Source organism: Bidens hawaiensis, unplaced genomic scaffold (genome assembly GCF_021521415.1).
Source record: "Bidens hawaiensis isolate Kalapana, Puna unplaced genomic scaffold, B.hawaiensis_p1.1 tig00038969_1, whole genome shotgun sequence".
Classification (NCBI taxonomy): domain Eukaryota; kingdom Viridiplantae; phylum Streptophyta; class Magnoliopsida; order Asterales; family Asteraceae; genus Bidens; species Bidens hawaiensis.
In genome coordinates, this window is record NW_027496833.1 from 153365 (window position 1) to 180025 (window position 26661).

The window sequence follows — 26661 nt, forward strand, 5'->3', positions numbered from 1 at the left end:
TTCTAAATTCATGGGGGTCTTTTATTGCATGTATTTAGATAACAATAAATGTTTAAATGAATGTGTATTGGTTTCTGCTAATCTTAAATATTATTTTTTTTGTCATTTTATTAGTCTTAATTAACGAGTTGGCTGCTGACGGTTTCGTCTTTTAGCGTATTTGTTTCCAACGGTCCGCGACTAACAGAATCACAACGGCGGGTACTTGCAGGTCACCGGAAAAATGCTTTTAACCGGGAAAGTTACATTTCTTTTGCCAGAAAACACCACCACCACCAATTGACTCACCATCAACCAACCACCATCACTTGAGTACCACCAATCCATTCTGACGATGGTTCTAGGTTCACACGACCTCAATAATCGAGGACTTCACTAGAAAATGATTCCTAAAGGTCCCAATAGAAGGCTACAAAGATGTTTGGGACGAAAATGTTAAGTTTTCTGAAAAAAATGTGAGTTTCTCGACCAAAAACGTTTTTCTGGTGACTTACAACTAACGACATCAGAATTCTGTTAGTCTCGGACCATTGGGATCAATATGATAAAAGATGGGATCGTTATCAGTTAATTAAATAGTTTAGACTTTAGACCGACAACGACATAAAATGATAGTTGGGATTAATGCTCCCTTAATTACAAGAATTTTACCAAAAATAAAAAGTGACAACATGGGATATCAAGTATCATAGTAGATTCAATAATTAATAAGTAGTAGATACATTTGCAACTTTTCCATTATGGAAAACAACATTGGTAATATAGTGTTACAAAATTAAACAAGTTAATAATATGACCTTTTTTTTAAATCAAGGGTTGGCTGAAAAGTAGGCCAATAGTCCCACCAACGGCGCGTTTATATACGTCGTGGGCTCTGATTCTTGAAAGAAGGGTCGAGAGTCAGGAAACGCGTCAGTGGTGTTGGGCCCACCGACGACAGCTCCAACCAATACGTTTGGGTTTGGGTCTGGGCTTAAGAAGTAACGTGACCCGGCCTTGCAGCCTATGTGAGCTGGATGGACTCTAACCGAGGGTAACGAACTGCCGCGGTGGTGAATCCTTTGCGGGTAGCGGGGCCCGTATCCGACCATGTAAGACATTTTCATTGGGTTCTCTCCAAGTATATAGTTCACCTGTGAAGCCAAGATTTAGGATGGATTAGATTGTACAAATTGTGGACATAAAAGATTTGGGCTTGAATGGGCCCAAATTGGCAATTCTAGAAAAACAAGAATTTGGGCTAAACCAAAGATCCAAAATGTGCATTGAGAATAGAGATGGCCAAAAAACGGGTAAACCGGTTTCGAACATTTTTATGACCTGACCCAAACCAAACCGACGGTTCGCATACCAGTTCTGAAGTGGCTCAAACCGATTTATGACCCGACCATATTTAGAAAAAACCCATTTTTTGAGAGTCCAGCCCAAACCAAACCGGCGGTTCGTATACCAGTTCTGAAGTAGTTGAAACCGATTTATGACCCCACCAAATTTAGAAAAAAACCCATGTTTTTAGCTAAACCGGTTTATGACCCAGACCGAATTGATTTGATGGGCTCGAACATTTTTCTTTCTAAACCGGTTTATAGCACGAACCAATTTAAGCCCATTAACTGGTTTGCACACCTCTAGAGCCGTTTTGATTTAATTTGGGCCCATTTAACCGTTATTCTTGACCCGACTGAAAAACGGGCCCGTGATAATTACAGTCATCCATTTGGCAACAACCCAAGTCATGTAAAGGGCCCATCACAAGGTTCCATATTTAAATACTTTTCCCATGTCTTTGTAAATAAAATCATATTTTGCTTTTTAGTTGATATTTAAATATTTTCCATGTTATAAAAACTAAAAAAATAATAATAAAGATTCATAATAATTTACCTGACGTCTGGCCAAGTTTTTTAAAAAGCAGGGGAAACTGATTTACCGCCACATGTCACCGCGTGATTGGCGTGGCTAAGATAGTTAGAATAGGCCAACAGTAGGAAAGATAGTGAAGTTACATGTTGCATGTTACTTCCTCCAGCTTTAAATATCAATCCACCTAATTTATCACCAAATCATAATTCAATTAATAAATAAATAAATTGGCCATTTTCATGGGTGTATCATATCTTTATGCGATGCTATATTCAAATACCAGCATCATTTTTAGACACCACCATGTCCAAGACTATACAATTGGCCTATATGAGACGTATATGAATATACCCTATTACCTACGCCTATACAAGGCGAAGAGCCCTATACGAATTGTATATACGCCTAATTTTGTGTGTTGTCTGATATTCTTGTCTTGTTATACTCTTGAGGACATAGCCCATTATCGTATAAAATATAATAAAAATTAAGGTATGTATTTTGATAATTTATTATGAGATCCTATTAAGAGTTATAAAAAATTTTAATTACAAAACATAAAAATAATAAATATACAACTCGTATAGCTCTATACGACTTGTATATATATATAGATGACAACGTGTAGATGAGACCTGATGTCTGGTTATAGATTATAAAGGCCCAGTGTTTGTATAGCGCATGACTATCTCTAGCGTCATGTTAGAATACATACATGAATCTTGGTGGCGTATCTTAATTTACACATCTATATGTATTTTCATTCTATGCGCAAATAATGATACATGCGTGATATGTTGTCACGTGTCATATTATTAAAAGTCATTACTTATCTCATACATGCTATATAGGTATAAAACACTAATAAAAATAAGTAAAATGACTACTTTTTATATATTTTTTTTAAAACAAACCTGGCGAGTATTGAACTTGTTGATGAGTGGTTCCAGGACATAATGAACATATAAAAGCATCAGCATTGTTTTGAAAGGATTTTAAATCAGGTGATTTTCCCATTAACACTTCCTGCATAACATTTAATAATAATTAGCAATTATTATTAACTCAAAATCTTTATCCAATTCAAGCTAGGTCAATTTCAGTCTAAACTTTATGAAGGAATGTTGTATTAATTGCATTCATCCATAAAAGCATGGGAATTGATAGAAAGTAGGAAAGGTCACACTGCTACCTTTATGCACATGCATTGTAGCAGAAGATTAGTGACTGTATGTGGTAATGTGGGTCCCATTGTATGGCCCACATAAACCTAAACTTGCATTAGTCACATTCTATTTGAGAGTAGACATATAGCATGTAAAGGATTTGATATTTAGACTTGACTTTAGACGTAACTATGTAAATGAACCGAACAGACACGAATAAATGCTTGATTATGTTTATGTTTGCTCATTTAACTTTAAATGTTCGACGAAAAGTTAATCAAACAAACATTTTCATGTTCGTTTATATTCGTTCGTTACTCGTTCGTTAAAAATCAAAACGAACAAGTCAAGAAGATAACTACAAAAATATAAACGAACATATATCAACAAACACACTTAAATGAACACAAACGAACATTATATAACACATTTTATTTCCCATTAATAATTAAGTGTACATAAACGAGCGAACATCAATTAGAGAACATAAGCGAACACAAACGAACAAATATAAAACATATTTAATTATTTTCTATTAAAATTTAAGCGTACATAAACGAACATATATCAACAAACACACTTAAATGAACACAAACGAACAAATATAAAACGTATTTAATTATTTTCCATTAATATTTAAGCGTACATAAACGAGCGAACATAATTAGAGAACATAAACGAACTCAAACGAACAAATATAAAACATATTTAATTATTTTCTATTAAAATTTAAGCGTACATAAACGAACATATATCAACAAACACACTTAAATGAACACAAACGAACAAATATAAAACGTATTTAATTATTTTCCATTAATATTTAAGCGTACATAAACGAGCGAACATAATTAGAGAACATAAGCGAACACTTCAATGAACACAAACGAACAAGTATAAAACATATTTAATTATTTTCCATTAATATTTAAGCTACATAAATTAGAGAACATAAACCAATATGAACATGATTAAATTAAAGGACATATATTAGAGAACACAAATGAACAAAGTATGTGTTCATTTTCGTTCGTTTATTAAAACTAAAAGAACAAAAATTTGTTTTCATACTCATTCGTTTATTAATAAACAAACATAAATGAATTTTCGGTCGAACAACTCATGAACATTTCAGTGGATGTTCGGTTTGTTAACAGGCCTGATCAGAGATTAGCAGTTTCTAGAGTTAGAATATAATGAAACTAATAAAAATTTTAAGAGCAGATGATAAAAAATAAAAAATTGGTTTTGACAAGTGGACTGATTCTTGTGTGAAAATGGGCCTAGTCCCACCTGTGGGCACTCTTTAAGCAATAAACATGATTTACACAGTGGATATTAAGAAACCATGTGACTTGCTGACACCTAAAAGGTATTAGCGTATGGAGTTTATTAATATTAATATTTAGAATAAACACACAAAAATGAGAAGAATATCAAGACAATATACTATAAGACAAGAATTTTGATAAAATCTAACACAAGTCTTACATGTTTTCTAATAACAAGATATATAATCATACTTGTTAATTGTTATGATTGGATGCAAATATGTCAGAAATAACATGAACTCAGTTTGTACAATTAAATTAAACATTTTTATGTACCTTTGATATGAGAACATTGATGCCTGCATGTTTGTTATCCCAACCAAATTCATTAATGGTGTCACCTGCTCTTAATATAACCTCGTTTTTTATTATATACTCGCGGTATTGACGTCTTCTTGACGCCTTGTGTAGCCAAGCCGCTGCCCATAGTAATTCATCCTGATAAAACTAACTTGTTAATCTAGATGTTGCATAATGTTACATAATAATTATATAATTTTAGTTATATTATTTAACTGATAATACCTGATAACCATTGTTGTCACAGTAAAACGGGCAAACGGCAGAATGCAAATAATTGCTATATGCGCCTCTGTATGTGTCAGCAAAGCGGTAGACCTAACGAAGATTATTATACACAATGTGATTAGACGAACGTTAAAAGTAGTATTATGTAAATGTTGGCTAAGTATCAATATACACCTTCATTTACACATAATGGTTTAACCTCGATGAAGAGTAAGTAAACTGCATTGGAGGACATGGATGACTCAATAAAGGAAGACTAAGATATTTTAGATCACCGGTTCAATCCTGAGGGCGTCCGGGCTTTACCACCAGTGGGCCTTCGGGCACAGTGAGGGCCCTGGGGTGGTCGCCCCCCCCCTGTAAATTTACATGTTTTCGCCCGAAAAATTTTTTGCGTGGTGTAAATTTACCCCTTATCGATTTAAAATTTGAGCCCCCCCCCCCCGGGCATATTAATACATTCTGAGTCCGGCCCCTTGACGAACTCGCCAAAGCTTCGCCACTGTTCGGGCATGTGGGTTTTCCCGGGAACTAGAGATAACTTGAGACGCTTAAGGGCTCCGTACGACTGTGTTAGGCCAACTGGCGGTGGCCTTTTGCCATTAAGTCATCCCGTACGAAATAGCTAAGCATTTCCGTGTTTGTTCGCCTTTAAAAAAAATAAAAGCATTGGGAACCGTTAAAGTTTTAACAGAAAATGGGCAGCATTGGGTTGGGTCCCAACGGCTATAAACAATGGTCAAAAAGTGTAGTTACTTCTGATGTGAAATTATTTATGGGTGAAATATGAATACATTAACCAAGAAGCATTTGATGTGCACAAAAGAATATGGCTTTGTTGCTTTCAAAGCAGTTCATGCAGATACATTAAAAGTTTATATATTTATTATAGAAACAATGGAGCATAAAACTGAAAAAGATAAAAAAACGACCCGAAATCAAAAAAATCAAGCCGTAGGTGGTTGCATGAAACCAAAATTAACGACCGAAAAAACAAACCAAAACTGAAATTGCAAAAACGACCCAAAACAATGAAAAGATGGCCCGATTTGAAAAGAGCAAACCGATATAACTAAACCGAAATAAAAATCAATAGTTTGGTCATATGTTTTTGTAATTTCGGTACATTTTTGCATGTAATTAAAACTGAAAAACCCAAACTAAACTTATTAATTTTCATTTTTTATTTTGAACTTTAAGTAATTTATTAGAATTTAATATACAGTTAAACTCAAATATTTAAGCTCAGATAATAATCAATCATATTTAAATATTAACTAACAAAAAAATTTTAGGCTAAAACTCAATATCATTGGTCAACTTTTATTCTTGACTAAAAATTTTCAAACTCAAATATCAAAATTGAAAAAACCAAAACCTAACGAATTTTAAAAATCTTAAAATTCAAATTATTTAGTTTTAGCTTAAAACTAAACTAAACAAAACCATGCACATGCACACCCCTGAAATACACGTCAATGTGAATGTGTTATAGAAGTAACTAAGTTTTACGGCCGTATAACACGTGTCAATATTTTATAGGCCACTAAAAATTGAAACTCAAATATCAAAATTGAAAAAGCCAAAACCTAACGAATTTTAAAAATCTTAAAATTCAAAATTTCGATTTTTATTTAGTTTTAGCTTAAAACTAAACTAAACAAAACCATGCAGATGCACACCCCTGAAATACATGTCAATGTGAATGTGTTATAGAAGTAACTAAGTTTTACGGCCGTATAACACGTGTCAATATTTTATAGGCCACTAAAATATTTAGTCAATATGCTATGCACATGATATATTATACTTTGTTTCAAAATGTACAAAAAAAATCCAATCCAATTAGCAATTTGTCACATATAATAATAATAACACATGAATATTACTTTTGTTTGTGCTAAAACTTTTTTTTTCTATTTTTAACGGCTAAAATCCCCCAATAATTATAACAATAATATCGTACCTTAACAGCGCGATTGAGCAGGATACGAGAATAGCCCGGGTCACGTAACCTAAACACAATCGATGCGGCTGCCAAAGCCGCGGCAGTCTCCCCTGCCACGTCAGATCCCGGGTGGTTCCGATCGATTTTGTACACCGTACGCAACGTATCCATGTCCTCGGGTCGCTCCCAACAGTTATGATCCGAAATAGCGTCGCCTACTTGAACGTAAACGACGCCTTCGGTTGCGGTTGCTTTTAATAAGTAATCTGTTCCCCATTTAACTGCTTTAACTGCATTTGTTAGTTCACTTCCCATTATCCTACCGAAATCTATCACACTCCAAGCTAGCATTGTTGTTGTGAATGCCATTGGGAACCCGAACTTAATGTTGTCGCCTGCGTCGTAGTATCCGCCTCTCAAATCGATCTAATGCGCAATAGTATGAAATCGAGATCATGATTTGTTCGAATTTGGGGTGTTTACGGTCTGGTTTTGACGGTTTTTTAGCCAAACTGTTAGTAACGGCTTTTGGTTATCGAAACCAAAACCGAACTTTCAAATATAATTTTAAATAATTAGAAATTCTAACGCACATTTCACTAAATAATTAGAAATTCTGACTATTTAGCGAAATATAGGGGTGTAAAGTGTAAACGAGCTAAGCTCGAGCTCGTCTAGGCTCTAGCTCTAGCTCATGAGTATTTTTCAAGCTCTCATTTGCTAATTATTTATTAATTTGTTCGACTTAATAAATTAATTCGAGTTTGGGGTGTTCACCCTCTGGTTTTGACGGTTTTTTAGACAAACTGTTAGTAACGGCTTTTGATCATCGAAAACTGAAACCGAACCGTCAAATATAATTCAAAACCAAACCAGACCGAACAGTTACAAGCGCACAATCAATTCTAACACACAACATTACGTATGAAATCCTGATTAAATAGTAACCTACATTTCGCTAAATAATTAGAAATTCAGACTATTTAGTGAAATGTAGGGGTGTAAAGTGTAAATCGTCTAAGCTATAGCTCATAAGTATTTTCAAGCTCTCGTTCGCTATTTATTTATTAATTTACCTATTTATTTTATTTTACTTATTCTATCATAATTTTATATATATTAAATTACAAATTATTTTAAAAATATATAATCCATATATTAATTAAAAATTAGTTAAATAATAGACTTGTTTAGGCTTGTGAGTCAACAAATGAAGCTCAAATTCAGGCTCTTGTCATGCTCTATTTCTAAAACTCGAGCTTGGGTCATTAGTAGTTTTTCAAGCTTGGCTCGTATATTATTTAACATGTATTAATTATTTTACTTATATTCATACCTATACACTTTATTTCACTTATTTTTATCATAACTTTATATATAACAATTGTAATAAAAACATACATACCTGATATACTAATTAAAAATTATTTAATGAGCTCGAGCTTGAGCTTGGCTCGTTAACAAACAAGCCTATCACAAGCTCAAGCTCATGCTTTTAACGAGCCTAAAAGCATACGATGTAAAATGTAACTACTTACACCAGCGGAAGCTCCGTCGTGCAATGCGGAGTGACTCCGCCACTTTACGCGCTGGTCCGGCGGCAGTTTGCCGGACCGCTGGCCTTCGAAGAACATAATGCACTTCCGTAGAGCATCAGAGTAGTCATGAGCAATAGCAGACGTTAATAATAATAATAATATCAAAATAATAAAAGTTGCCGGAAATTTTGCCGGAAAAGTCGCCGGAGAAGAAACTGATTTTGGCGCCATTTGGAAGTTGCGGGAGTGAGAAGAAAGGAATGGATAAAAGTGAAAGCGTCGTCGTTTGATTTATAGAGAATAATAATAATAATAATAATAATAATAATAATAAGTGGGTCATTGGATTCTTGGGTTTGGGTGAATGAGAGTGTGACACGTGGCGGGGTTGGAAGTGATGGGTCACGCTTTTGTTGACTTGTGTGGTAAATGGTAATATGGTGTGACTATTCGGGTCGGGTGGGAGTAGTGTAAGTAAGTAACCGTTAGGTGGGCCCACAAGAAATTGTGTCGTCTAGGGATGGCAAAAATGTATGAGTCCTGGCGTCCGGCATGTATACCTGAAACTCGAAACAAATGGAGTGGGTATATACTCGAAACCAGATGGGTATGGGATGGCATAGGATTAATGAACTTTTCATAGGTACGGGCCGGGTATGAGATTAGATGATACCCGACCCGATCACCTGAAAACACATACACGTTTACCCGAACATATACCCGAAAAATTCTTTGTATTCCGTAGGTTGTGAAACATTTAAATTGGTAATAATTGTTGTGTGAATAAAAGGCATACAATAATTATAGTGATAAAAAGATATACTTGAAAGTCCCAACGGTTATACCCGATTTCCACAAGTATGCTCGATACCCGAGGGGTAATGGGCCGGGTATGGGACACGATTTTATAGTCGAGTATGGGTATGTGATTCCCAATACCCGACCAAACCTGGCCGGTTGTCATCTCTATTGTCGCGGGATCAACGCGTGAAGTGGCAGTCACTCTGTGTTACGTGATGAAACGAAAACAAACCGTTGGTGTAGTAGTTATATTTTTATAATGTATTCTCGAGTTTTTTTTTAATGAGCCGATCTTGTAAGTTGATCGAGATCGGCTTGGTTTTTTGCTCGAGCTCCAGCTAGGCTTGTTTAACAAATGAGGGCAGAGCTGGAGTGAATATTTAAATAACTTTTTTTATTAGGATATTATGAGTATTGAGTAAAATAGAATATAAAATTATAATAATAAGAAGTGGGTCATTGGATTCTTGAGAATGGGCGAATGAGTGTGTGACACGTAATCGGGTTTGAAATGATGGGTCGGGGTGATCACAGGCTTTTGTTGACTTGTGTGGTGTGACTATTCGGGTCGGGTTAAGATGGTGTGTGACTATTGAAAGTAAGTAACCGTTAGTTGTCCCCACACTAAATTGTGACCGTTTACTACGATACAATATTTTGACATATTCTCACTTTTGTGGTGAATCCGTGACAAATAATTTAATAATCATATTTGATTAAATAAAGTTATAAATCTGGTTTTTCATTAATAAGTATCCAAACGATTTACAAAGAAGTGGCGGGTAAACGGAAAACGATAACCCCTTTTAGATAGCAAATTCAATCCTACTCAAAACAAAGTTTTGGTCCGGGCCGATAAATTACTATACACGACCCGCTGAAATATAGTTTTTGTTGTTAAAATTAGTTTTGCTGATTGATTTTCTTTTCTAATAATTCTGCTCAAAAACCTCAAAGCCTGAGTAATGTGAAAATAACTTCGTGATATTGACAAAGATAAACAATGCCCTAAGAACAATGACGGATTCATGATTTATATTCATGGAAAATAACCGTGGGGTTTAACAAAATTTTATGGGGGTTAGTTGAGATTTTCGAGTATAAATAATACTAATTTTCTTTTATGGCGTGTTGTTGCCCTCTATGGTGTCTATGTGGGTGGGTACTGGGTTCGCCCTAAGAATTTAGGGGCGGACACATGGACTCAAGCAATGGAAATAAGAGAAGGAAAAAAAGAAATAATACTTACTTTTTTCAAACAAAAAATTTACTTAAATAAATCGAATGAAATATAGTGTTTCTTTATTCTTATTTTCGGTGTAGTATTTATACACTCAAGAACAATTCAAAAAAGTGTTGAACTCTGGTGTGTACAACAGGACATTAGATTTTTTGTAACGATGCATTATCGTGTTTTACTTTGTATTGTTGTCAGAATTTTAGGTGCATTTTTTCTCACCCAGTATTAGGGCACGTGATGCCTTGTGGATGTTCATAATGTTTTTTTATGTTTCTTAGACCGTGTGCAGTTGGGCTCTTTGTCCATCCGAAAAGCCCCAAAGCATCCGGCAACACCGCCTCCCTTGGGCTACTGAGGCGAATAGTGAAAGTTTGGTGGAGACTAATCGGTGGTTGATTAATTTGTTTTTTTAATAAAAAATTAAAAAAACAATAATTAGGTAATTAATGGAAACACCCCTATTAGAAAAAGAAAAAACCTATAATGACATGACTCCAAATTACACAAAATACCCTGGAAAGACTTCATTCATTACACAGAGTCTTAACATTACTAAATAACTAAATGATTCAATGCACAATCAATTGATCAATTTAAGTATAAACATTCAAGACCACGACTATCTTTTATTTCAATTCCAATATATAAGAGATTTATGTAACCTGTTTTTCTCGCATTTTTCCCAACTATTATGATACATACTAAACAATATGTATAACTTTTAGCATACCGATACTAGCCTATCCCGGCTTTTAAACTCATTACAAATACCAACAAGAATGTGTATAAGTACGTGACACTTTGGATCCGATACATTAATCCTTTATCGTATAATAGGTACGTGACACTTTGGAACGTCAATTTTCAATAGCCACGCTAACCCTAAAATCACAATCACGCGAGCCGGTCTTCGTCCACCTCTGCTCCCATTGATTCCGTCCACATTCACCATCACCGTTTAGCAATCCGTCACTGTCCACGTCCACCGTCCACCGTCGAAACCACCATCCACCGTCGCTTATTGTTGTTCACAGGTTTGTTTAGCCTTTGATAATAATTGAAATTGGAATTGAAGCCAATTGATTAATTAATCTTTGAAATCGAACAAATTAATCATCAATACGAAGCGTCAATCGATCAATTTTGACTTTGATGATGAGTTTAACCATTGAAAACATATATTTTAAGTCTGAATGCTTTAGGTTTTAACCTTTAATGTTTTAGGTTGAACGTTTTTTTTTTGTTTTAAATCTTGAGCGTTTTTCACGCACGTAATATACGTTAAGTGATTATTGTGCGTTAACTCAAGAAAGGTATATCTTATGTAGATATTATATCAAAATAACAAGAATTTCTAAAAAGAAAGTTAGGCGACAACACTTGTTTCTAGACTTAGAGCCAAATAAAATTCTTAATCATTTGAGCCAACATAAAACATTTACCATATTTGGCTTTTGCCTTGCGCCCCTCACACCTTCACGGTTTCACCGACTTTTTATGATCTTTACCTTAAACTTTGTGCTATTGTCTACATCTTATTTCTTTTATTTCTTCTATAAAATAAATATATTCGAGTCATTATATCTTTTGAATATTGAAACTAACAAAAGGTAGAGCAAGCAAGAGCACAAAGTAGAAGTTAATATTACGTTATTACTTATTAGAGATAATGGCGGTTTTTGTCTTTAGGGTTTGATCAAATATCTCCGCGCGGGCGCGCGCGGGGGCGCGGGGGGGGGGACGCTGATGAGTTCAACAACCAGAGTTCATGAGGTTAGTTGGGTCGGGCTTAATTGCATGTGAAAACAAAGCTATTGGATGAAAATCGTAAATTTAAAACTATTGTACTAAAACCGCATATTTGATCAAACCACGATGACGGAAACCACAGTTCTCTCTTAATATATTAAGGATTATAGTATTATACCAATTGCTTTCGATCTAAAAATTGCATATTCACTCTAATTTTTCGTTCACAAAAATATGTTTGTCTATATCTCACCGCTATTTTGTTTTGGAGAAAGAATAAAAGATTGTTTCCTTTCAAAACTTCCCCTGCCTTCCAAATAAACCACAAAAACACCACCATTATACTACGGTTCAAGGAAAGAGGACGGGAAAACCAACACATCTCTTGTTGTAATCCAATTCGAGCCCCTAATTTGCACCAACCGAGTCATTATATGTGATGTAAAATTGTGTTATAAAATAGTAACTTATATTTTAAAACAATATGCAATCATCTATTCATCCTGCATTTTATTCAAGTTTTTATGTATTTCCATTCATATAATTTATTAGTTTAATCTATAAAATATTAAAATGCGTCGAATATAATAACTAAAAAATTTTAGAAAAAGTTTTTACAAATAAGTAAAATTAATATCTTACACATATCCAATATACTCGACTAAGATAACATATAGTCAATGAATATGATACAACAGAATACAGGTGTTGGTTGTGTTGAGCCCACCAACCATGGCTCCAACGAAATACGTTTGGGTCTTGGCTAAAGAAATAACAAGACCCAACCTTACAGTTTATGTTAGCTGTATGGACTCTAACGTGGGAAAAAGAACTGGCCCGGTGATGAATCCTTTTGAGTTTTGAGGGTAACAGGACAGCATCCTACCATGTAAGACATTTTCATCATATTATCCCTGAGTATATGTATTTAGTTCACATGTGAACCTAACAAAAGATTCAGAATTGATAGAATTGCATAGGGGTGACCAATTCGCGGTTCCGAACCGCTAGAACCGAGGAACCGGAATCGAACCGCTAGATCCGAACCGTATTATTGTATTTCGGGTCCGGTTCCGGTTCTTAAATTTGGCTGAAAACGGTTCCCGGTTCGGTTCCAGTTAGAACCGACGGTTTCAGTTATAGAACCGCTAGAACCGAGTTAGGTTTGAACTTTGAAGATAATATTTAAAATCCAATTTATTTAGTAGGCTTTCATACTTCCATGTACGAGTGACCATCCACGTTCTCACTTTCCCCGTTACATTAAAACCCTTACAATATAATAAACAATAATCATCTTCCATGGCCCTAAATCTGTTTTAAAAAATAATTATTTTCTGAAATATTTTGAGTTATTCTAATCTATTTTCAATCTCCTTTATTAAAATATAATATGTTGATATGATAATGTTTTATTTTATGCTTTTTCTTGCACTTTATATTTCATATTTAGAATTTTAATTGAAAACCGGTTCTGGCAAGAACCGTTTAACTCGGTTCCGAACCGAACCGGAACCGTTAAAATACGGTTCGGTTCCGGTTCTTATATTTAGCATTTAACGGTTCCGGTTCGGTTCTCACGGTTCTGAACCGTTGCACAGCCACAGAATTGCACATATTATGGAATATGGACGCATAATATTTGGGCTTGATTGGGTCCAAATCGGGCTTATTGAAAACAAGCATTCGGGCCTTTTTCAGAAAGACCCAAAATATGCGTTGAGCCCTGTTGACTTGAGGCCCATGAATAAGGGAATGCCTGTGCGTACAAGTTTAGCTAAACTTATCCTGGTCATTCTTTAAGCAAATACACTAGATCAATATTTAAGCAAACACACTTGATAAGCTAAAACCGTAAAATAGACACCGTTAGCCTCGCCACATGAAGGAGGTTCACTTTGTGTCTACACTCCGACATAAGAATAAGTATTGGTCCTTTATGAGAGAAAATTAATAGAAGGTGCTAAATATTAGTGAGAGTATTCATGAGTGAATACCTTTGCTTTACCTCATCATGCATGGAATGTTATATAGTGGATGCATTAGGGCCACTATCACATGATTGTGGGCCTGAGAAAACGGTGTAAACAGCTTGTGATAGTGACATCTTGATTAATATTGGTTGTTATCATTCCTTTTGTCATGTGGACCATCTCTACCATGTAGTAGGATCACAAATTCCGGGTCAGGTATCTATGGGGCATGGACCGAAACCAGGTCATACCTCTTATCAAAATTCGTTCTCTTGTAGTTTTTGGTTAAAAGCGACTAATAAATTTGTTAAAAGGTTTCTAAGTTCCTAGATTCATCAACCCTTTTGAGTTTAATAAAGTGTACGCATCAAAACCCCAAATCTTCAAGTTCTTAGCCTACTTAACTCTTCAACTTTTATATTTTATACCTATTTTAATCTCTATACAATATGTTATTAGTTTATCTATACATATTCAACAAACTTTATATTTAGCGAAATACAGTTTTAAAACCCATATTTGTTACAAAATAAAAACCAATTAACTAAATACTAGTAGAAAAGCCCACGCGTTGCGGCGGAAACACAACGGGAATTTGGTCGGTAGCGGTTTGGCTAGTTATATAGCAAGTCTATCATATCGTTATCTTGTTTTCTGAATAAGTATTAGCGTTAAATCTTATCATTATATTTTTAGAGATCATCTTAGATTGGTAGAACCAAAATTAGATAGCAATTAGGATTGGTTTATATATTCACTTGAAATTAGATAGCAATTACGATTGGTTTATAACTTTATATATTAACTTGCTTTGATCATCAAACCAATAATAATTTTAGTTTTCTTAAGATCCAACCAAAAAGAATAAAAATGTGTGAATTGTGCGCAACTAATTTCATCATAGATGGTAATTGAAAGATGCCCAAAATCTTGTTAAAATGATAACCACACAAGGTGACTACCTCAAATGCGGAAACAAGAGGTGTTTTGATGTAATTGCCATTTGGTGCACCTCATAAAATTCTCCAAGATAAATGCAATCACATAAATTCAAACTAATTAAGAAAGAAAAGGAGCTAAATATTCATTAATATGTTTAAATAAGATATACACTATATTTAAAGATGGTAAATGTATAAAACTGGTTGCCACTATTTACAACTCAGTAATTAGAAACAAACATGACAAGTCATCTTCTTATTTGGGTTCCTCCACCAGCCTTATTTTCCATATAGCTGCTACCAACATCCAATCTACCATAAAACCAAATGAAAATTAAGCGAATGAATTGGCGCAAATATATTTTAAAAAACCGACACCGATCTATAGTATGCAAGTTTTTGGTTTTTGGTTTTCATATGGGTTCAAGGTGTCTGAGTGAAACCGAAATAGCCATACCCAAACGAAAACCATCCTTTTGGTTTTGTGTTTGGTTTAGCATGAATAAAAACTAAAAAAAGATTAATAACTTACGAAAGTTTAAAAAGGTGAAAAATGCTTAAAAAGTCAAGAACTTCAAAAGATACCTTGCTTAGAAAGGTTCTCATGGTCACGAGAGAAAACTAGTTAGTATGATTTCTTGTTGGAATATAGTAAGTTTACTCTCAAAATAGAACTGAAAAAGATGTAAACTTCACTACTTTGTGCAGCACAAATTGTGTAGTAAGCTCTACATGGATTTTAATCTGCAATACCATTCCAAGAAAGTCAAACACCAAGTCAATGTATTGCCTATATTTTTGTCATCGTGGACATGATATATAATAATACAGTTAACTAATATTCAAGAAAGAATGATCCTCACGACCTGTAACATCCTAAAATTTATAATGTTGAATAAAGAAAGTTACGTTTAGTGATTTCACGTTATTAATTAATTAATATCGAGTAAAGAACGGATCATGGACTTAGATTAATTGAGATGGGTTAAATGAGAATGAGCCTTAGGTCCATGGGCTTTAAGGGATATAAATATCCCCTAAACCAAGCTAAAACCCTAAACCCTCATTTCATTTCCATCATAATCTCTGCACACTCCAAACACACACACACACCATAAACGAGCAAGACCCGAGAGAGAGTAAACGTTAGTTGGTATTAGATCTTATTACACGAGATCTAGAGTGCATAAACAAGCTAACCAAGATCGAACGAGCGCTAAAGGTATGTTCTTGACCTTTAAAGTTTACGTTTTATTGAACGTTTAGCCTTTTGAATGTCCTTAAGCTTAAAGATCCAAGCTTTATAGTATATACGGGATATATATACGACCGAAAATGGTTAGGGAACGTTAGTGGGTGATGTCGAACCATAACAAGGGTATTAAAATCGCCAAAATGCTTGATAAAAACCAAACCCGTAGCTGAACTGGGCAACTTCGCCTGCGAACTGGGCAACTTCGCCTGCAAACTGATAACTTCGCCTGCAAAAGCTTAACTTCGCCTTCAAAGCTTAACTTCGCCTTCAAAAGCTTAACTTCGCCTTCAAAGCTTAACTTCGCCTTCAAAGCTTAATTTCGCCTACGGCCAAGTTCGCCTAACTGGTAACTTCGCCTAAGGCCAAGTTCGCCTAACTGATAACTTCGCCTACGGCCAAGTTCGCCTAACTGGTAACTTCGCCTAAGGCCAAGTTCGCCTAAATGATAACTTCGCCTAAGGCCATGTTCGCCTAACTGATAACTTCGCCTAAAGCTAAGTTCGCTTAAGGTTTAACTTTGCCTAAAGTTAAGTTCGATTAGAAAATAAATTAAAAACCTAATGAAAAATGTGTTAAGACAGTTAATGGAAATAAAATTTTTCCAAGCTGACCTGGCAGCTCGACCCCAGCCAGAGGCTCTGCCCCTTGGACCCTGCTAGGGGCTGCCGCCCCTAGACCCCGCTGCCAGGGGCGCTGCCCCCGGACCCCCGTTCGTTGTGGGTCATATAAAGATAGAAATACAACATGAGTAGTAGTAGTTAATTGATACGTGTAAATATTATACAGTTAGCCGTGCACAGCTCAAGAAGGGAATAACTATTAACGGATAGCGTAACAGGATTCAGGTGAGTTTCTAGCCCCATTTATGTGTTATGTTTTCGGGGCTGTGTGCATACTCGATATGTTTGTTAATACGCTTATCCTAAGAGATAAGTGTATGCCTTATGTGAATAATGTGATATGTATGAATGATGGCTTGACGGTACGTGAACAATCTTCGGATATTGCACGTACTGTCAGGTTGTAACGCTAAGTATAAGGTAAGTATGATATGTATGTTTATGTGTATGAATGTGATAAAGTTAATAAAAGAAGGAAAGGATGGTTGTATGGTTACGAAGAGGGTACCGGGCCCTAATAATACTCGAGGTATGATGTATGGTTGTATGGTAACGAAGAGGGAATCGAACCCTACTAATATTCGAGAACTAGGGAACCGAACCCTACTAATATTCGAGGAAATAGGGTACCGAGCCCTAATAATACTCGAGGTATGATGTATAGTTGTATGGTAACGAAGAGGGAATCGAACCCTACTAATATTCGAGAACTAGGGAACCGAGCCCTACTAATATTCGAGGAAAGAGGGTACCGAGCCCTAATAATACTCGAGGAAGGAGGGTACCGAGCCCTAATAATACTCGAGGAAGGAGGGTACCGAGCCCTAATAATACTCGAGGAATGTAGGGCGTAATGCTCTTTATAACGTAAGATATGAAAGTAAGTTAATACAAAAGAAAGTATGAAAGTATGAATGAAAGAATATAAGTTTATGTGTATTGTATAGTGTATGATTAACTAGAACTCACTCAGCGTAGCTGACTTTTAGTATGCACGCAGGTGAGTAGGATGAGACAGCTCGCTTGAGGAGACACGTGGCACTGAATAAGAGGCTGGCATCGGAAGACTCAAGACGTTTAAGTTTAATGTTTCGTTTATTTTGAAAGACAAAATGATGTTTTAAGACAAGACGTGTTTTGTTATGAAATGTTTTATGAAAGCTTTTATATTCCGCGAATGTTTTAATTAACTCTGATATTTAGAACTGCGTTTATGAGTAAATCCAACACGAAAGTAGGGCTACCGGTAACGGGGCCTTACACAACCATTATAATTAACCCCTCATTTTGACCAGTTTCTGCCAAAATTAAAGACACTACCATTTGACCTGTTGACTGTTTCAACTAAAGTTAAAGAATTTACCCATTTGACCCATTTCAGCCTAAACTAAAGAAGTTCCCCTTTTTGGGTCGTTGACTCGTTTCAGCCAAAATCATAGAATTACCCATGACAATTAATATGTTGTATACCGATAATTCAATTTAATATTTCTCATAGATAAAAAATATCTTGTGTGCGGTTGATCTTTACCTTGTAGTTGAATCGTCTCAAAGAAAATGTGTTTTGCTGCCAGTTCTCAGATAAATACATCGGCAAAAATAATAGAAAAAAGTAACTTGTTCCACAAGTAAACAAGCAATTAAATATTAAGAAAAATGTTTACAAATATGGTACCAGCAGGAAAACAATCAATGACGCTTGACCCCCTTATTGTAAGATAATTGAAAATTGGCTCGCTCAAAGCTCGAATGAAGACTAGGTTAAACAAGTTTGAGCTTGAGACAAAAAGTAAGCTTGTTTAATAAACGAGTCCGACCCGAACTTCACTTATCGAACTCAAGTATGCTAGAGAGCCTGAACAAGCGTATTATATTTCAGATTTTGTTTCAGTTTTAAATATAAGTAATTAATCTAGGCATGTATGCACAAGTAAACATCAATACTATCATTTTAAATATATGAAAGCAATATTATATTTTCACTAAACGGTAACGAAATTTCGGTCCAAAGCTTCTGTTGTCCCTGAATCAAGTGGGCCTGTTGGACGGGTGCAGATACTTCAGCAACTGATGCTGGTGTTGCTGTTGTCTAAATCTTTGTTGCAGGTTCCATTTTATGATCAGTTTCAGCATGCGCTGTTGTGAAGCGCATTACCCAGATAATCTTGTTCTCAGATGATGCAGTCTCCACTAACAACTTACAATGGAAATATTAAGATTTCAAATAAACTTTAACCACCGGAGACTTGTACTAAGCGATGTGTAGACATGCTCGAAGACTTCAAACACATCTAATATAACTATGTATTAGTAGTTTACTATTTTATCCTTCCTATCTCCATTATATAACAACAACAACAACAACAACAACATAGATTATCATCATCATCGTACTCAGTATATCCCACCAATAGCAAAGCTATGGTAGGGTCTGAGGAGGGTAAGATGTAGGCAGCCTTACCTCTACCCCATAGGGATAGAGAGGCTGCTTCCGGTGAGACCCCCGGCTCGAACAACATAGATTATAGATCTTCGAAATAAACAACATCAGTAAACATAAAGCATTTGGGTGAATTGTACACATGACACCAGTTATAAATATAAGTAATTTAATCCGGACCTTTGGAGCTCAATTAGTATTTATTAGATTCAAAATAGAGGGCTTGACAATTGCAAACCAAACAGAGATTTAACTCGACATAAAATTAATCCATATTCAGAAATTAAAATATCACTACATTCAAGAGCAAAAACAAACAGAAATTACTAATTTCAAATAATCCGAATAACTAACCAGTGTGGCAGAGATGGTGTTGTGTTTATAAGCATGGCCTGATACAAAAGCATACAAGAATCAACCAATTAAGAAGGTCAAATGCAATATAACGAAAACCTAAAACCAAATTGAGATAGCGGCAGGTATGTGGGAATGAACATATAAACAGTCATCGATTGTGGGCATAGAAGGAGCTATGGTTATAAGGTCGCTTTGTAGGAGGGCATGATTGAAGGTAGCACGTCTTCATTTGATTTAATGTTTCACGCAGAGGGGTGGTAACGTAACGAGCGAGCATCTCAATGGATTTTCAATTGATAAAATTAATGGGTTGTTAATGCCATAGGGTAACAGTCGCCGTTTAATTGAATTCGCCGGAAAACATTGAGGATGCTCCCGGAGACCTTAATGTGCATTTAATTTAAAGGCGTCTGATGAGAGAGTGTGTAGGAAGATGAAAAGTTGCGTATATGTTTTATAAAGTAATATAGATATAGATATAGATATAGATATAAATAATATATAATCTAAAACTTTAAAAATGTGATGGGCAGAAACAAACTATTTGTTAGGGGTGCAAGAAAAGAAAAAATTTGATGGCCATAAACAAACTATTTGCCAGGGGTGCGAAAAAAGTTATGCCGCTCGCAAGCTTCTTAATACCGGAGCAATAAAAAGTTTGAAATGAGCTGAGCTTTATTCGACCAGAGCCTCAAATTAAGTTTTAGAATAAACATAACTAAATAATATATATTACTTTATACATCAAATTATAATAGAATGCATATTTAATAATTATTAATTAGTATATATATAATTTTATAAAAAAATAAATAAACATAACTATAATTACACAAAAAATAATTGATAGATAGTAAACGAGCCGAGCTCGAGCTTGAGCTCTGTGTAAGTTAAACGCTCGGCTCGGCTCGTTTGCACCCATACCCACATTTTATCTTCCATTTCTTTTTTGAAACAAAAAAATCAGCCACACTCGATTTAAGAAAATTTGCATGAGCAACCTAATTAAAACATTTCGTTTTCGTAATTATTAAAGTCCAATTTGCGAATAAAATATACATTTTCTAAGGAAAACATACTACTAGTAGTCAGTAGTGAACCATAAAATCCCAAATAGAAGATAACATCTTTTAAGCTTACGTGCAGCAAATACTCACAACAAACTAATGTGCTGTTTGTTTTTCCTCAAAAGCTCTTCCTGACCACTTTTGTCTGCACTGAGAAGAGGGCGCGCAGACGTTGGGCTCTGCAGTGCGTTTGTTTTTCCGAAGACGTTTCATTAAAAAACGTCTGCGCGCCCTCTTCTCCCAGAAGTCTTGTACATGTGACTTCTCACCTCTTCTCCACTTCTTCTTCTTTGTTCCTTCATCATCAGACACTTCACTCGTAATACATGAGGGGGAAATTGTGTAACTTATTCCATCGACAATACAAATAAGGAACCATGGACGCCCAATTGAAACCCTAGTCACCGAGAAGTAGATATCGGGATGGCCGTCTTCAACGTGGTACAGAAGCGGCGGAGAGCCGCCATCGCCGACCGTAAGCGAGCGGCGCACGGTGACCCTCTTACCGGAAAGCTGAAACATAAGCCCCAAAACACCACTATTTCAGGCAAGCGTAAGCGTAAGCTCATGAAGAAATGGCGCCGGTATTATTCTTTCATTCACTATTTATGTATTATTAATTCATTATTACCATGTTTAAATTAGCTTGTTGAACTGAATAATCTACTGAACAGGACCAGAAGGAAGCTATGGAAAAGGGGCTTATAACCATGGAAGATATCGAGATGGCTGTTGCTGATGGTATCAATCAATCTCTCACTTTTTATATATCATTGATTTTAAATATGTTCATTGCAGACACATATTTGGTTCATGAACACAAGCTTCTAGTAGTAGTAGTAGAAAACAGGCAATTTAATCCCAGAATCAACTTAAGTAGGCCTGTATATGAACCGAACATTTGATGAAACTTTTGTTAGGATATTCGTTTATTTAACAAATGAACAAAAAATTGCTCATTTAGTTAAAAAACAAACAGTCTTCTTCTTACAGTCTGCAGATGTTTGGTCCACCTCTTCTGCTGCAGATGCCTGCAGATATGGTCCGCAGACTGCAGATGTTTTACCTCTGAAAAAACAAACAGCACCTAAAATGCTTAAAATCTCCGGCACCGGTGGCGGTGTAGGCCAGATTCTCGCCGCCGTCGCGGCGGCGTTACTCCTCCGCCTCTTCTCCGGCCCCGGCCCGGCGTACTTGCCGGAAACCGAAACCGAAGAAGACGAAACCGAAGGCGCGGTTTCGGATTCTGAAGCTTCGGTTTCGGATAAAGTGTATCCGGTGACTGTCCAGTGGACGAATATTACGTGCTGTGTGACTGATAAGGCATCTAAATCGGTTAGTTATTGTTTATATGTTTATAATAGTATAATTAGTTAATTATTAGTTGATTATTACTGCATGTTGATTTAGGAGTTTATGTGATTGATGTAGTTAGGGTTGTTGATAAGTGATTAGTTAATTTTGTGTTAATTAGGTGTAATTGTGCGGTTGATAGGTTTATCTATGGTGCTTGAGATGTAATTCGGATCATATGCCTGATATGTTTGTTTGTTAAGCTTTTATAACGGTTCATGAACACATAACTGAATGAAATTCTGTGTCTGTCACTCAGGGGTGCAAACGAGCCGAGCCGAGACACATAGCTCGAGCTCGGCTCGTTTCGAGCTCTATTTTCAAAGCTCGAGCTCGGCTCGTGATTAGATTTTCAAGCTCGAGCTCGGCTCGTTTATTATTTATCAATTGTTTTTTATACAGTTATAATTATTTTTATATACTGTTTTCTATTGTGGTTTTATGTATAAAATAATATATATTATTTAGTTATATTTTTTTTTTACACAATGTTATATATATTAATTAATAATTATTAAATATATATTCTTAAAAATCATATAAATAGCAGGCTCATTTAGGCTCGCGAGCTGGCTCGAGCTTGATAAGTGAAGGTCGGGCTTGGGGTCGTTTATTAAACGAGCTTACTTTTAGGCTCGGGCTCGATTAAGCTCGGCTCGATCGAGCTTTTTAACGAGCCGATCTCGAGTAGCTCGCGAGCAGCTCGGCTCGTTTGCACCCCTATGTCTGTGTTCGTTTGTTAAGGAAATGATCTTGTTCAGGTTCGTTCGCTAACTTTAAACCAATGCAAACGAACGTAGACAAACATATTAATTTGAATGCATAAAACGAACGCAAATGGACGGTTTGCGTCTCGCGAGAACATAACTGAACGGAATTTTGTGTTCGTGTTCGTTTGTTAAGGAAATGAACTTGTTCGTGTGTGTTTGTTAACTTTCTAAACAAACGCAAAACGAACATATATTAATTTGAAAATATGAATGTATAAAACAACATTGTTAGTCCGAAGCATTAGATATAATAATTTGAAAATATAGAAGTATAAAACAACATTGTTAATCCCAAGCATTAGATATAATAAACAATTAAACATAATCATTATTATAAAAAAATAGTGTGAAAGGTCTAAGTTTCCCAAAGTTTGAATGTTTGGATAATAAACTAAAGAATATAAAATATAAAAAGCCTTTAATTTTAATGAAGGAACATAAACAAATGAACATGGATGAATCTAAACAAACGAACATAAACGAATGTCTACAAACATAAATGAACGAAACATGACCTTTGTTCATGTTCGTTTATTTGATTAATCGAACCGATTTTATTATTCATATTCCTCTGTTTATTAAACGAACGTAAATGAACTTTCCGCCGGACGGTTTGTTGAACGTATGGATCGTTTACAGCCCTAAATTAAGCTCTTGCGATTTGATTTGTGCCATTGCTTGTAAACTAGTTGATTTTAGTGTTAATAGAATATTTTGCTCATTGATTACTTTGTATCAGATTGAATGAATCAATACAAGCATAGCACTCCTTTATATAGGAAGCTAGATCAATCTAACTAACTGTTCAAGTACCTAAAGCATACACAAGAGAAATGTATGTACAAGGGTGAACAGCTCAGTAACTAAATAACTAACTAACTAACTACCTTACTAACTAACCTTGACAATTTTCAGGTGCGGTTTTTGCTTAAGAATGTATGTGGAGAGGCAAAACCTGGAAGGCTGCTTGCAATAATGGGCCCATCTGGATCAGGGAAGACAACCCTCCTCAATGTGCTAGCGGGCCAGACTGCAGCATCATCTAGGCTACACTTATCAGGCCTGCTGGAGGTCAATGGTCAACGGATGTCAAACAAGTCCTTCAAGTAAGCCAAAGCATCCACAAATCTCATCATTTTTTCTATGAGGAGTTAAGCTATTTATTGAGGAATTCTTACTTTATAAAATCCGCACAGATTTGCTTATGTCAGACAAGAGGATCTTTTCTCACAATTAACTGTTCGGGAGACATTGTCTCTTGCAGCTGAACTCCAACTGAAGGATACATATTCAAAGGAAGATAAAGATGAATATATAAACAATCTTTTGTTCAAACTCGGCTTGGTGAGTTTCACTGATTTCTTCACCTTTTATCTGATAAAGTAGATTGATAACTATATTAGACAAAATTCATAAGTGGATTATGAAATATCATTCTCAAATCCTGTGTTGTTTACTCTATTGCTTTAAAAGGTTAGTTGCGTGGACACCCGAGTTGGTGATGCCAAAGTCCGTGGAGTAAGTGGAGGCGAGAAAAAACGGTTATCAATGGCTTGTGAACTAATTGCTAGTCCTTCGGTTATATTTGCTGATGAACCAACAACCGGTAGGCATAATTTTTTTTAACAAGTTTCTTCATTAAGATGGTTTACATGAAACCATCAAATAACAATAATGTTGATTATGCTTGCAGGATTAGATGCATTTCAAGCAGAGAAAGTAATGGAAACTCTTAGACAACTAGCACAAGATGGACACACAGTAATATGCTCAATACACCAACCGAGAGGTTCAGTCTATGCAAAATTTGATGACATCGTGTTGCTGACAGAGGGTGAACTTGTATATGCTGGTCCAGCAGGCGATGAATCGCTAACCTACTTTTCAAAATTTGGGTTGTTAAATGTTAATAGCAGAAATATTGCGCATTGCCTTGTTATTGGTAAGATTACAAACTGATAATCTGTTACTTTAACAGGTATGTTGGTCCAGATCATGTAAACCCTGCTGAGTTTCTAGCTGATTTGATATCAGTTGACTATAGTTCATCTGAAAGTGTTGACTCTTCTCGCAAACGGATTGATAGCCTCGTGGAATCGTTTTCTGAACAGATTTCTTCAACCTTTTATGCATCAACAATCACCAAAAGTGTGGTCTTGAAGGATAATAATAAATTGAAAAGAAAATCTAAAGCCAAAGGTGTTATTGGTTGGTGGAGGCAATTTTCATTACTTCTTAAACGTGCGTGGATGCAGGTAACAACAGCTTCTATTCATCTTATGTTTGTTCGTTTATGTTCATCTCTGTTTGTTAGTTGTTAGTTTACGTTTGTTTTAAGTTTGTTCGTTTATGTATTAATATAAATCGTTAGGCCCATTACAATTTAGTCTAGTTTTAATAACTTTTAGGCCCAACAGATTGATATTCACATTTACTTTTAATTGATGCTTTCTCAGTTATGTTCGTTTATATTCGTTTCTCTGTGCTTATTTATATTCGCTCATTTAAGTTCATGAACCGTTCGCTTATGCCATCAACGAATGAACATGAACACATTCATTATCTTAATGAATGAACCACAAACAAGAAAATCCCGTTCGTTTAGCTGTTTGTGTTCAATCGTTTGTTCAGTTAACCTCTTTTGACCTGTGATTCAACTCAACCATCTAAACACTTATGGGTTATAATAAGCGAGCCATATTTTATATTCATACGGCTAACATTTAGTCTGAAATTAACCAGGCTTCCCGTGACGGACCCACAAATAAAGTCAGAACAAGGATGTCAATCGCATCAGCGCTAATTTTCGGGTCGGTTTTTTGGAGAATGGGAAAGTCTCAAACATCAATACAGGATAGAATGGGCTTGCTTCAGGTATATATTCTTGCACATATAAATCTTTTGATAGCTTTAAAACCTGTAAAGTCGGATCTTTTAATACACGTTTTATTTACTCACTTGAATACACATACATAGGTTGCTGCTATAAACACTGCAATGGCTGCACTTACAAAAACTGTTGGTGTTTTTCCAAAAGAACGTGCAATAGTCGATCGTGAGCGTGCAAAGGGTTCTTATTTATTAGGACCGTATTTATTATCTAAGTTAATTGCCGAGATCCCCGTTGGAGCTGCATTTCCATTATTATTTGGCACGATTCTTTATCCTATGGCATGCCTCCATCCATCTCTATCTAGGTAAATATATTAACCGAATATTATTAAATTAAAATTTTCTAATTGGTTTGAAGGCATGTGAAAAGGTTATAATTTTTTTTTTAGATTTGGGAAGTTTAGTGGAATAGTGACCGTGGAGTCTTTTGCTGCATCGGCAATGGGTTTAACCGTGGGAGCTATGGTTCCAACCACTGAAGCAGCTTTGGCATTGGGCCCGTCTTTGATGACCGTGTTTATCGTGTTTGGTGGATATTATGTGAATGCCGATAACACCCCTATCATCTTTCGTTGGATCACACGTGTTTCTCTCATAAGATGCTTTCTCAGTTATGTTCGTTTATATTCGTTTCTCTGTGCTTATTTATATTCGCTCATTTAAGTTCATGAACCGTTCGCTTATGCCATCAACGAATGAACATGAACACATTCATTATCTTAATGAATGAACCACAAACAAGAAAATCCCGTTCGTTTAGCTGTTTGTGTTCAATCGTTTGTTCAGTTAACCTCTTTTGACCTGTGATTCAACTCAACCATCTAAACAC

At 35.6% G+C, this 26661-nt stretch overlaps 1 protein-coding gene and 1 pseudogene across 2 annotated transcripts; one reads left to right on the forward strand and one right to left on the reverse strand.

The window, feature by feature from the left end:
- Positions 1 to 809: 809 nt before the first annotated feature.
- On the reverse strand, positions 810 to 8630 carry LOC143590708 (endoglucanase 8-like; annotated as a pseudogene). Its single transcript, XR_013145523.1, has 7 exons — positions 8375 to 8630; positions 6855 to 7262; positions 4886 to 4978; positions 4637 to 4798; positions 2778 to 2889; positions 1885 to 2047; positions 810 to 1133 (listed from the first exon to the last, which is right to left on the reverse strand). The product of XR_013145523.1 is annotated as an endoglucanase 8-like (transcript).
- A 13269-nt stretch (positions 8631 to 21899) lies between these two features.
- On the forward strand, positions 21900 to 26383 carry LOC143590710 (ABC transporter G family member 7-like). The gene is made up of 8 exons (XM_077071111.1): positions 21900 to 22152; positions 23856 to 24046; positions 24137 to 24284; positions 24414 to 24546; positions 24634 to 24835; positions 24919 to 25195; positions 25683 to 25814; positions 25917 to 26383. Exons 1-8 carry the CDS (start codon positions 21910 to 21912, stop codon positions 26139 to 26141), a joined length of 1551 nt encoding a protein of 516 aa, XP_076927226.1. The 5' UTR covers positions 21900 to 21909; the 3' UTR covers positions 26142 to 26383.
- The last annotated feature ends 278 nt before the right edge of the window (positions 26384 to 26661 follow it).

What these genes read in the sequence shown, in the direction of transcription:
- LOC143590710 (XM_077071111.1), top strand. Translation starts at nt 21,910, where the DNA reads ATGCTTAAAATCTCCGGCACCGGTGGCGGTGTAGGCCAGATTCTCGCC. An exon ending in TGCTGATGAACCAACAACCG is followed by an intron (nt 24,547 to 24,633) that starts GTAGGCATAATT and finishes TTATGCTTGCAG; the next exon opens with GATTAGATGCATTTCAAGCA. An exon ending in TTAAACGTGCGTGGATGCAG is followed by an intron (nt 25,196 to 25,682) that starts GTAACAACAGCT and finishes GAAATTAACCAG; the next exon opens with GCTTCCCGTGACGGACCCAC.